This window comes from Peromyscus maniculatus, chromosome 3 (genome assembly GCF_049852395.1).
Source record: "Peromyscus maniculatus bairdii isolate BWxNUB_F1_BW_parent chromosome 3, HU_Pman_BW_mat_3.1, whole genome shotgun sequence".
Taxonomy (NCBI): Eukaryota; Metazoa; Chordata; class Mammalia; order Rodentia; family Cricetidae; genus Peromyscus; species Peromyscus maniculatus.
The window spans coordinates 155149472-155161753 of record NC_134854.1 but is presented as its reverse complement, the minus strand read 5'-3'; the positions used below and the strand labels follow the sequence as shown (position 1 = coordinate 155161753).

Genomic DNA, 12282 nt, shown 5'->3' with positions numbered 1-12282 from the left:
TACTGCTTAACAGAGCATCTATTTAGCATGCACAAGTCCTCATCCCCATGATGGGATGTATAGACACAGAAACTTATGAGAACAAATGTTATGGCCAGGAGAACCCAACCTGTTCTAATTAGGAGACTTAAAAAGCCAAGAATTGCCATGTGTGGTGGCACACGCCTTTAATCCCAGCACTCCGGGGCCAGAGGCAGGTGGATCTCTGAGAGTTCCAGGCCAGCTCGGTCTACAAATGGAGTTCTAGGACAGCCAGGGCTGTTACACAGAGGAACCATGTCTTGAAAAAAACAAAACAAAACAAAGTAAACCAATAAGTAAATACATAAGTAAATAGGTAAATAAACACGCCAACAGAAAGAAAGTAGTCTGCAAGGTCTGAGGATACTACAGATAGCTCAGACTTCAGGGAACAGCTCTAACTTCTGCAGAAGCCAGGATGTAATTGTAGTTGTGTTTTGTAGGCCTTTCTGGGGCGTCTCAAAACAAGAAACCCTAATCCTATTCCAAAGACTCTTAAGAGTTTTTTTTAACCTCCAGTCTTTTGGAAGAAAGAGGATTTTTTTTTCTTGGTTAAACCAGGGTGTGCATGAGAAAGCACTATTTGTCCACTCGGGCTTGAGTGGGGAGTCCTCCGTGCTAGCCCATGACACCACAGCCCTTCCACGAACACTTCCATCCTCGTCTTTTTCAGATAAAAAGGGGAAACCCAATCCTTTATTTAAAAAAAAAAAAAAACCTTTTATTTGCATATTTTTATGCTGAATTTGTTCCTGTGCTGCAAGTTTTTTGTCTTGGTTTCTTCTGGAATATGTTTTCTTTGCAGCCTCCTCCTCTGGCTTTGGAACAACTTGTTCATTTTCAGTGAGGATCATCTCAGTGTGGCGGGGCAGGGGAGCTCATTCGTGGGTTAAGGACACATCTTGGGTGCTTTGTGTTCAGTGACTAGAGAATCTACATCTAAACCCTCGAGTTCAGCGTTGCTCTCTGTTCTTTTAACCATGTGCAGTAAAAAGTTCAGCACTCTTTTGGGGTCACTGACCCTGTGTCCAGTCTTCGTGTTCAGCCTGGGCACAACCACCAGCTCTACTATTACACCACCAAACGCACACACTGCTTCTTTAAAGTGACGTCTTTCAGGCACCTGGTGGCTTTTCAGCGCACACACTGCTTCTTTAAAGTGACGTCTTTCAGGCACTTGGTGGCTTTTCAGAGATGCACATCTTTGATGCCTGGGCAGTCTCACAGGTGATCTTAAAGTAAACGTGAAGACTTGAACCTTTAAAATTTTTTGTTTGAATTATTTTTTATGAGTATGGATGCTTGCCTACATGTAAGTCTGTGTACCACATGAGTACCTCGTGCCCTTGGAGGTCAGGAGAGGCACTGGATACCCTGGAACTGGAGTTACAGGTGGTTGTAAGTCACCCTTTGGGTGTCAGAAATTGAACCCAGGTGCTCTAGATGAGTAGCCAGTGCTCTTAACCACTGGAGTTCTCTCTCCAGCTCTAGATGTGAGTCTCTTGGTTTGCATGCTTTTCTGAGTCAAGAGTACAAGGAACAATTTCACAGGTCACCTCAGGTGGCTTACAGGAAGAGGCAGAAATTCATTCTTATGCTCAATAAACACTTTGACCATATACTATAAAACTCTATTTTGCCATCTTTTATGCATTTATTTACATTCAAATGCTCTAGTGGTTTTTAGTTGGTTGTTTTTTGAGATTGCCCAGGCTGACCTAAATTCATTGTGTTGCCCAGAATATCCTTGAACTCACAACATTTCTTCTTCCTCAGCTTCCCAAGTGCTAGAATCACATCTCTAACTATAATGCTCCTTAAGGCAACTCAATAAAGATCCCATTGTTAAGAGAAGTGGTACCACAACCTCAACCAAGAGAGAAAGGTCCTCACTTCACCTTTCCCTTGGAAAAGCACAGCACAGCTGTACTACCTGCTGGTTAGAGACAGCTGTGTCCCAGCCACTGCCCTTCTCCACCTTCAAGAAATGGCAGGAGAGTGGCTCTCTCTGGGCCTCTGAGGGACTTCCCTCACTGTGTGGCTTAGGACTTTTTTTTAAAACAAGAGTTTCAGAAAGCAAGAGAGTGTAACCACGTCTTCCTGTTGCTAACCTTTCTGCCAGCTTCTCCTATCAGGAGAAAGAAGAAAACATAGGCATCTCTAAACTCAGCATTAACTCTCACATCCCCTTTCCACCTCAGGTCTATGCTGGGGCCACACAGAGCTATTCTGTTTGACCCTGGAGCTAAGTAGTACTGTACAGTTAACACTGTGTGGACCTTAGCAATGCCTGGCTGGGCTCAATGGTCCACACTTACCGTGTATGCTTCTCTGCTATCTAGTTCTTCCACGGTGGACATGGTTTGTTGTCTGCCCTATCATTACTCTGCTGAAACTGCTCTTGCTGAGTGTGGGTGTGTATTTTTTTCTTTCCTTTTCTTTTTTTTTTTTTTTTTTTGAGTCAGGGTTTTATGTGTTCCCAGGCCAGCCTCAAACTGACAATAACCTTCAACTTCTTTACTTGAGACAGGGTCTCATTACATAGCCATGACTGGCCTGGAACTTTGCATGTAAATCCTCCTACCTTTGCCTGAGATTGCAGGCTTGTGCTACCATGCCTGGACTGCCAGAAATCTTGAACGCTTGGTCTGCCTGGGTTGTGAGGTAAGGGTGTGCAGCACCATGCCTGATCATCACCCTCATTTTTCATCTCCTGGCTGTAGTCACCTTTCTAATTGTCTGCCTCACCCACAGCAATGAAAGCTCCTTTAAAATAGCTACAAGTGCTTACTAATTTCCATCTCTACTGCCTACCACAGGTACACTGTAGGTAGACAAGTACTTGATAAATTAATGAACAAACAAGCAAGCTTTCCTGAAGCCCTTAAAGAGTAAAACATCTTAAATAAGATTTCACCTAGTTTCTGTTTTGTTTGATTTTTTGAGGGAGGCAAGGAGGAGTGAGGAGGGTCTTGTGTGTCCCTGGCTAGCTCTGACCTCCAAATATAGCTGAGGATGGCCCTGAACTCCTGATATTCCTGCCTCTACCTCCAAAGTGCTGGAGTTTCAGGGATGTGCCACCATGCCTAGATCTGGTTTCTAACTCAACTGTGGAGGTACCCAAGTTCATGGACAAATTTCCTGTATAAGTTCATGGATAGAAAAGCAGGTGCACAGACATCTATTGCCAGACGTATTCAGATGTGCTGGCTCTTCTATCTTGGTGCTGTGGAAAGTGTTGCTGGAGGAGGCTAGGAACAGGAGCAGATTGCTGGCTTACTACATGACACTTCTAGGAGGAAGGCTCAAATGTGGCAGAGGATAGCTGAGGGGCCATGAGGAGAATGTCAGGATTTGAATGTCAGGGTTTTGTTTTGAAGTTAAATCTCCTTACCACCACCTATTTAGAATTACTATCAAGGACAGAGACCCTTGATGGGTACAAAAGGTTAGCAGAGAGTGAGAAACCTCACATCCTCACAGTACTGTGTAGCACAGGGTGGAGAGAAGGAAGGAAACAGTGGCCCATATGAACACTGTGGCCAGCAGCTGACCTACTCCTTCAACAAAGCTGCCCTATACTGTTGGAGTGGGCAATCCTCCTCAGAGGAAGGCAAGAACACATCTGATTTAGAATATCTCAATAAACATAAAAGTTGAAAATAAACACAAGAACCTTCTATGATTTAAAATAGGGTATCTCTATTTTCTTTCTTCCTAGTGAAATGCACAGGAAGCCTTAGAAAGTGACCTTTGTCACACAATGCAAGGGCAGAGCTCAAGTTCATCTTATGCCCCATCATGATGCTCTTGTCCTGTCTGGGGTATAGGTAAGTATAAACATGGCTACAAATGTCATTTAGCAATGACTAAAACAAGGATGTAAGAGCCCACAGATGTCTCTGCTTGGTAATATGATAAGGTTGTATTTGCGGAGTACTGACTGTGTGAGAGTCAGTACTAACCTCTCTTAGGTGTAACTTCTCGAACCCAGTCTGAGCAAACCTCCAAGGAAGGGAGTGGCCTCATTTAAGACTAGGTAGAAGATCAGAGAGCTTCAGCAATCTAGCTAGCTTTTCCTTCCTAACAAACCTAAGAGGACTCCAGGAATTTGATTCTATTGTTCAGTACTTTCCCATGCCCTCCTTCCTAGGTGTTCAATCTAGGAGCTAGATTCTAGCTTATGATCTACTTTTTTCCCTACTGCAACAGTATGTCTGCGCTGGCTGGTGAACACACCCGGGGCACATTAGTTAATGAAGCCTGAGTACATCAGGCAATCTCAGTGTCACTGTTTCAAACAATCACTATTATGTAGCATTTTTAAGTTATACTACTAAATAAAATTTTATATTTAAATAAAATTGCCCCTAACCCCATTATCATGTGCTCATTCCAAAAAGAACCTCTGTGGAGCTGGGGATGTAACTTAGTGGGTGGAGCGCTTGCCTAGCATGCACATAGCCGTAGGTTCAATCCCCAGCACCACATACACCCAGGTATGGTAGCACAAGTCTACAGTCCTAGCACTTGAGAGACAGAGGGAGGAGGATTAGAAGTTCAAGGCTGTCCTTCGATTCACAGAAAACTGGGAGGCCAACCTGGGCTACCTGGGCTACAAAAGACTCTTTTTCTAAAAACAAACACTCCCCTCGAAAACAAACAAAAAACTGTATGTGGTTTTTTTTTTTTGTTTTGTTTTGGGTTTTTTTTTTGGTAAATAAAGTAATTAAAAAATCATATGTTCTTTTGTTTGAAATTATTGAAGACCTTAGGAAGGCTGTTAAATACTTCAAAGGTCTGGGGAAAAAATACAACTGGAAATTACTTCCCGTGAAAGTCTCCATCTGGGAAGGGTGAATACTACATTCTTTCAGCATCCTCGAGATTATTTTCTGGGAAAGAAAATGGATATAGTTTACAGCCTTCATTTCAGAATCAACAGTGAAAGATCAAGGTAGCAAAGACTGGAAAAATATTTTCTGGAAAACTTTCAGAACTCTCCCTTTCTATTTTGAAAATACCACTTCCTGTAAGAGGAGGGGTTTGTAATTACATAAGCCATTGGTTCTCCTAGGTGTGTCCAGGAGGCAGATTACAGTGCTGGGCTCTCCTTTCTATCTCTCTTTTCATAGCCTCCCACATAAAAGGGAAGCGTTAATAAAGAATAAAACAATCAGCCAAGATAAACTGGATCCCCCCACCTGTCTGAGGATAGGCGGAACAAAAAAATTTAAGAGCAACAGATTTTTGTTGTTTTATATATCTAAAGGGTCCTAGAGGAAAAGCTTTCCCAAGGAATATAACAGACTATGAAGAATTAGACTTCGAAAAGCATAGGGAAGAAAGCTTTAAATATTGACAAAATGTATGCCAGGCATGAGGTTCCCATTGGACATCCCAGCCCTTGGCAAGTGGAAGAGGCAGGAGGATCAGCTGAAGATCATCCTCTGCTATTGAGAGTTTGAGGCTAGCCTGGACTACATAAGACCTGCCTCCACAAAAAGAGACAAATTGGTAAGTTTGAATCCTTAAAAGGCCCAACTCCCAGACATCATAAAACATTAATAAGGGAGTTCGAGGCCAGCCTGGGCTACAAAGTGAGCTCCAGGAAAGGCGCAAAGCTACACAGAGAAACCTTGTCTTGAAAAACAAAAAACAAAAAACAAAAAAAAAAAAAAAAAAAAAAACATTAATAAGGAACTCTCTGGCCACTCCTATCTTCATGAAATGTGAAGCACGAGTAATATGAGAAGATAGAACCACAAATCTATTAGTTATCCCATAATGAGCGCTATTTTATAGTCATAGACAGTGCGCTAGAGATTAAAACATAGCTAGAGATGGGGCACTAAACTGGATTAAAACGGGAAAGGAAATACTGTTTTTCTTATGATTTCTAGAGGTTAGATTACAGGCTCTGGCCAGATAGCAACAGGAGCTAAGCAGCGTTCCAACCACAGGAAAATTGCTCGGGCTGGGGAGGGGGGAGTGAACTGATTATATGAATGGGGCATTGAGTGAGCGAGGCTGAGGGAAGGAGGGAAAACCACCAAGGGTGATTATGTCGAGTTCAGGATGCACTAATTAATCTCTCCCAACTGGAAAACGCTGGGAGGGGGCAAGACAAGAGCAAAAAGAAGAAAGCACGGTAGTTTCTTCACTTATTTGGAGCTGCAGGTCAGGGCTTGCACTCCTTGGAACCCCTAGCAAGCACGGTGACCCCGGGAGTGAAAATTCTGCAAGGGAGGAGAAGGCCTTTGCTAGAAAACTGCAGCCCGGTGCGCCCCAATGTCCTGGCGGGGTGCCAAGGGCCCGAGGCACACTGGTATCTATGGCAGGTGTTTCGTGAGTGCTCGTGGACTTCTGAACTGAGGCTGGGCGGCGGGACTACGTGCGGCGACAAGCAGGCGGCGGCGGCGGCGGCGGCCAGCCCAGGACTTACCTTGCTGTCATCCATCTCCGCAGACAGGCCGCCTCGGCCTGGCGCCCTCCCGGCCCTCCCCCGCCGCAGCCGGCCAGGCCCGGCCCCCGCCCCGGGGAAGAAGGGGATATGGCTCTGAGTGCCTCCTCCTTCGCCTAACAGTTCGCTTCCCTGAAGCCACGGTCACGGGGACCCGGACCAGTTCAGGAATGGCAGAGCGGACCCTGGAGGCTGCCCCAGGCGCCGCCCCACTCGGCCACCGCCTCCTTCACCCGCCCCATGACAGGCCCCCGGCGTGTTTACAGAGGTGCTGGCTGGCCGCCCAACCCGAGGGGGGCGGGGCTCTGCTGGCCAATTGGCCTCTTCGGCCGCCATAGCACGGCGGGATTCTGGGAGTTGTAGTTTTGCTTCTCATAGTCTCTGAGAGGCTAACTGGAAAGGGAACTACGAGGTCCAGGTAGCCTCTGCTGGCTACAATGTTTTCCTGTGGCTTAGGAGCGCCCGGGAGGCGGACCTGGACCAAGACGAAACTGTTTCCTACAACGCTTGGTCTTAATAATGTTTTGGTTGCCGTAGGGTGGGACGTTGCAGAGAAGGGAGACAGTTCGAGGCCCTGCCGAGGCCGAGCTGGAGGTGGAGAACGGGAAACAGGCCCTCTTCTGGGAAGCTAGGGCAAATACTTTTCCTTCTCCCCGCGCCGGCCCACGGTAAAGCCGGGCAGCTGCTCTGGGAAACAAGTGGGCAGTGATCCATTTTGTAAGGAAATGTCCAAAATTGCACACCTAAAGAGACAAGTCCGTTAGCTGCCAGATGCTGGGACCGAGGAATGCCCGAGAAGGAGAGGAATTCTGGTTTCTTTTTGCAGTGGTGAAAACGGTCTGAACTGATTTTGGTGATGTCTGCACGGGGCTGTGAATAAGCTAATAAAAGGTCTGTTACTGAGCATTTCAGTCAAGTTATAAAGAGAACACCTGGGTGCCTCTTAGATCAGTAAGCCACTTTGTTAATGGTTATTGTCAGCTTCTCCTGGGCTTTGAGAACTGGCCAAAGATTGTGATTTTTATCTATTACTTCTGAAAAGCCTTGAGCTCGTACTTTACAAAGACTTCCAAAGTACCCTTTTCAAAATTCGACTGAGGTGGCATTCCAGAAATTAGTAGTAAATATCTAGGATATGTAGTTAGATTTGTATTTTAGTTGTGTGTGTGTGTGTGTGTGTGTGTGTGTGTGTGTGTAGACGTTTGTGTGGGTGTGTCATATGCATATGTGTGTGCACATGCATGTGTATGTGCATTTGTGTAGAAGTCAGAGATGAACCCCAAATGTCCTCCATATTGACCGACATTTTTGACCCAGGGTCACAGGGCCATCTGGCTAGTGAGCTCTCTGAAGCGACCCACCTATCTCTGCCTCCTTGGTACTGAGGTGACAGGTGCGGGGCACAGCTTTTTACATAGTTCCCGGGGGTCTGAACTCATGCCCTCATAATTGTGCATCCATCCCTGTAGCCCTTGATAGAGACTAGAACTTAATATGTAGAACAGGCAGGCCCCACATTTGAGGCATTCCTCTGGCCTTTGCCTCCCAAATGCTGGTGTAATAGGTGTTTGCCACCATTCCTGGCATAATAAGACATGCTGGTTAATTTTTTCAGTTTTAAAATTTTTTATTTTGTGTATGAGTGTTTTGGATGCATTTCTGTCTGCACCCCATCTGCATGCAGTGCCCACAGAGGTCAGAAGAGGGTGCCAGAACCCTTGGGGCTGGAGTTAAAGATGGTTGTGATCCACTGTGTGTGGGCCTGGGAATTGAACCCATGGTCTTCTGGAAGAGCAGCAGTGCTCTTTACCAGTGAGACATCTCTCCAGTCCCCCCTAAGATATTATTTTTTTTTTTTTTTTGAAAAAAAAAATCTTTGATTTTCAGTCAACTAGGATGTAAGTGGGCAGCCTCTCTTTCACCTGGCACCTCTAAACTAAGGTTAAAACAGGAAGGTTGAATGGTCTTTGTCAGAGCTGTGTGAAGATTTAGGACAACTAGAGAAGATCCATTCTCCCACAGTGGTACCTCATACCCAGATCTTGAGATTAGAAACAGGTCTGGCAGGCTGGCCCTACTGTGGTCAGGCCCAGCCAGATCATTCCAGCTGGCATTTCTAGTGATGAAAGGGACACCTAGTGTTGTCCTTTCTAATGATTAGGAGACCTCATCCTTAGAGACCAGAGAGGTGGCTCAGTGGGTAAAGGCGTTTGTTGCCAAGCCTGATGATCTGAGCTTGATTCCTAGAAACCCACACGATGGAAGGAGAGAACTGACTGCTGCAGATTATTCTCTGACTTCTACTAACACACACACACACCACCACCACCACCACCCCTTGTGTAGGGTGGCTTTCCATCTCTGCTTTTTTTTTTTAAACATAACAAACCAGAAAAACTAAAACCAAAGCACTGACTCTCCTCCTGGTATAGCTCCGTTGGTGGAGTGCTGCTCTAGCGTGTGAAGCACTGAGTTTTAGACCAGGACCACAAAAAAAAGCAGGTGTCACAAATCTTCTGAGTTAGAGGCCACCCTGGGATACACAAGACCTGTCTTTGAAAAAATAAATAAATAAAAAGAGAAAGAAGGAAGCTAAAGTGATAGCAGATGAGGGAAAAACAAAGGGATGTGCTCTCAGTCTGTGTCAAGGAAGAGGGACCCTCCGCTGAGGAACTGCTTCCTTCAGACCCTCCTCCTGCCACCTGCGAGGTTCGGGATTCCAGGCAGATGGCACCAAGTCCAGGTTAATCTTCTCCAGTGTCTTCTCAAATGAAACACATGCAATTCCTTGGTGGTGGTGGTGGGGATGCATTTCTCCTTCCTTCATTCCCTCTGTATACCACATTTGCATAGTCTACTACTGGACACCCACTGAGAGGCACTGTTGGCTTGGGGTGCATTAAGCCTGACCGTAGCTGCAGAGCCTTCCTAGTGATGCCTTGCACAGAAAGGTGCTCACCCTTCCTTGGTCTGCCTGCTCTCCTTTCCCGTCTCCCTCCCTTTCCTCCTGTCCCTCCCTTGCCTTTGGTGGTTCTCTTACAGCTGGGTCTCCAGGGATCAGGCACAGGTGTCTAAACAAAGCCAGGATGATATCACTCTGAGGCTCACAGATCTGCTAGAGCACATATCACAGGAAAGGAGGCGCATTACCATGGGTTGTGAATGTGGGGGGTGGCTCTGCATCCTTTTAATCCTAGCACTCGAGAGGTACAGGCTGGAGAATCAAGATTTCAAAGTCATCCTCAGCAACATGGCCAGTTTGAGGCTAGCCTGAGCTACATGAGAACTTGCCTCAAAAGAGTCTTCCCATTAAGTATGTGACTGAAAACTTGCCCTGCCTTTTCCTAACTTTCATTGAAGATAAAATTTTTTTGATGCAAATTTGGCATGAATACAATCTAGAAATATCAGTCTTTTTTAAAAAGGCCTACCAAAGAGGTGTGTGTGTGTGTGTGTGTGTGTGTGTGTGTGTGTGTGTCTTAGTTGATCGAGTGCTTGCTTTACATGTACAAAACCCTGTACAACTCCAGCACTGCATAAACCAGTGTGGTGGTGTAGGCCTATAATCCCAGAATTCAGGAGGCAGAGGCAAGAGGATCAAGAGTTCAAGGGCAGCCTTAGCTACCTATGGAATTAGAGGCCATCTTATCTCAAAGAAAACAAAAGAGAAAGATGGTCATGAAATTCCTGGTGTTAATGTCTTCATGATGTGAGTTTCTGTATGTAGGTTTTTGTTTGTTTGTTTTTTCGACAGTCTGCTAGCTAGTGCTGAACTTGTTTTCCCTGTCTCCTGAGTGCTGGTATTTCAGGCATGTGCCACCATGCTCCACAATGTGTTTTTCCTATGTTTTATTTTATGTTGCTGGCCATCAAGCCCGTGGCTTTGGGGAGCAAGCCTTTGCTCTACAGGTGAGCCCCTTACCAGTCTACCTTCTGAACCGTGTTACCGGACATCATGAATTTGGCTTTCCAGAGGCCATCCAGAAATGGCTGCTTGAGATTTCTCCTTCTCTGGCCTATCTTTAGAGAGTGGACAGTCTGTACTGAGTGTTAAGATGTTAAAATGTAGCATGGTTTACACAATGAATTTGTACATTGTGCAAACCACGACAGAGAGGAGAAAGGAAAGGAGGAAAAAAGATACCAATTGAAGAGAGGAAGTGGGTGGAATGAGATTAAGAGAGGAGGCGAAGGGAACAAAATTTAACCTTATCAGAGAAGCCACGACCAAGGGAACAGTGCAGTATTCTGCATTCGGGAATGCTGGAGCTATTGAGATACAAATCTGGCACTTGAACAACAGGGTATTATTGCTGCTGATACGGTAATCTTCAGAGGTGCGGGAGGAAAAGTGGGTGGGTCATGTGACATTCATGAAATGCCTGAGGTGAACTCACTGCTGAAGTATTAGTCACGTTTTGCTTTGTGTGCGGTTCCCCTTCCCGATTTACTTGACAGAGAAGTAGTCCTCTGCATTTGTTGTTTCCTAAAAGTTTAGCTTATTTTCAACATTGCTTTAAAAAGTTTGTTGCTGTTCTAAAGATGTTTGGCAGCATGCCTTGCCCCCTTTTGGCCTACTCGAACAAACATGCCTACATTTACATACATACATACACACCTACTTAACTCTCTGCATTGACTAGAAGTTCTGAGACAAGAGTCTGGAGGATCTTGGTCAGAGAGAGTGAGTGAGTCATTTGGCCTCTAGCTTTCAGAAAGAACAAAAGGATAGGAAGAAAGAAAGAAGGAAAGAGATGGGGGAGAAGGGAGGGAGGGAGGCCGAGGAGAGCAGGGAATGTTAGCATCCTGTACTGTAATCCCAGCACTCAGGAGGCTGAGGCAGGTTTGCCACAAATTTGAAGTCAGCTTGGGCTACATAATGAATTGAGGCCCATTTGAGTTAACGCACATTGAAATCCTGTGTCAAAGGCCAGGTATAGTAGCGTGTACCTATAATCCCAGCACAGGAGGATTGCCACAGAGATCAGGCCCGGATTGTCTACGTGGCTAGTTCAGGCCAGCCAAGGCTACAAACGGGCTGGCTCAGAAACCATGAGAGGAGCTGGAGAGCTGGCTCAGTGGTGAAGTGCTTGCTGAGCAGGATGGGGCCTGAGTTCGGATCCCAGCACTGATATGAAAGCCAGGCACAGCCGAGTGCATCTGTAACCCCGATGCTGGTGCCTTAGGGTTACCATTGCTGTGTGGAAGCACCTGACCAAAGCAGCTTGGGGAGGAAAGGGTTTATTTCACTCACAGCTCCATGTGACAGTTCATCGTCAAAAGCCGAGAGGGCAGGAACTCGTGTAGGGCAGGAACCTGGAGCCGATTCAGAGGCCATGAAGAGTGCTGCTTACTGGCTTGCTCCTCATGGATTGCTCAGCCTGTTTTTTTGTTTGTTTGTTTGTTTTTAAGACAGGGTTTCTCTATGAAACATCTCTGGCTGTCCTGGAACTCACTTGTAGACCAGGTTGGCCTTGAACTCACGAAGATCTGACTGCTTCTGCCTCGCTAGTGCTGGAATTAAAGGTATGCACCACCACACCGGCTCAACCTGATTTCTTATAGAACTCCGAGCCACCAGTCTAGGGATAGCACCGGCCACAATGGGCCCCCACTGATCGCTAATCAGAAAATGCTTTACAGCTACATCTTAGGGAGGCAGTTTCTCAGCGGAGGCTCTCTGGTGACTCTAGCTTGTGTCACATTGACATAAAACTAGCCAGTATAGCTGGGTAGCCAGGGAATGGCAGAACCCAGAGGCTCACTGGGCCACCAGCCTAACCAAAGTGGCATGCTCC

At 46.0% G+C, this 12282-nt stretch overlaps 1 protein-coding gene across 1 annotated transcript in view; it reads right to left on the bottom strand.

The window, feature by feature from the left end:
• The window catches only part of Crebl2 (cAMP responsive element binding protein like 2), a 32716-nt gene extending 25982 nt beyond the window's left edge, over window positions 1-6734 (bottom strand). Inside the window, exon 1 of the mRNA XM_006976538.4 lies at window positions 6467-6734. Within this exon, the coding sequence (XP_006976600.1) occupies window positions 6467-6481 (15 nt within the window). The 5' untranslated portion in view covers window positions 6482-6734. The remainder of the gene's footprint in view (window positions 1-6466) is intronic.
• Window positions 6735-12282: the final 5548 nt, after the last annotated feature.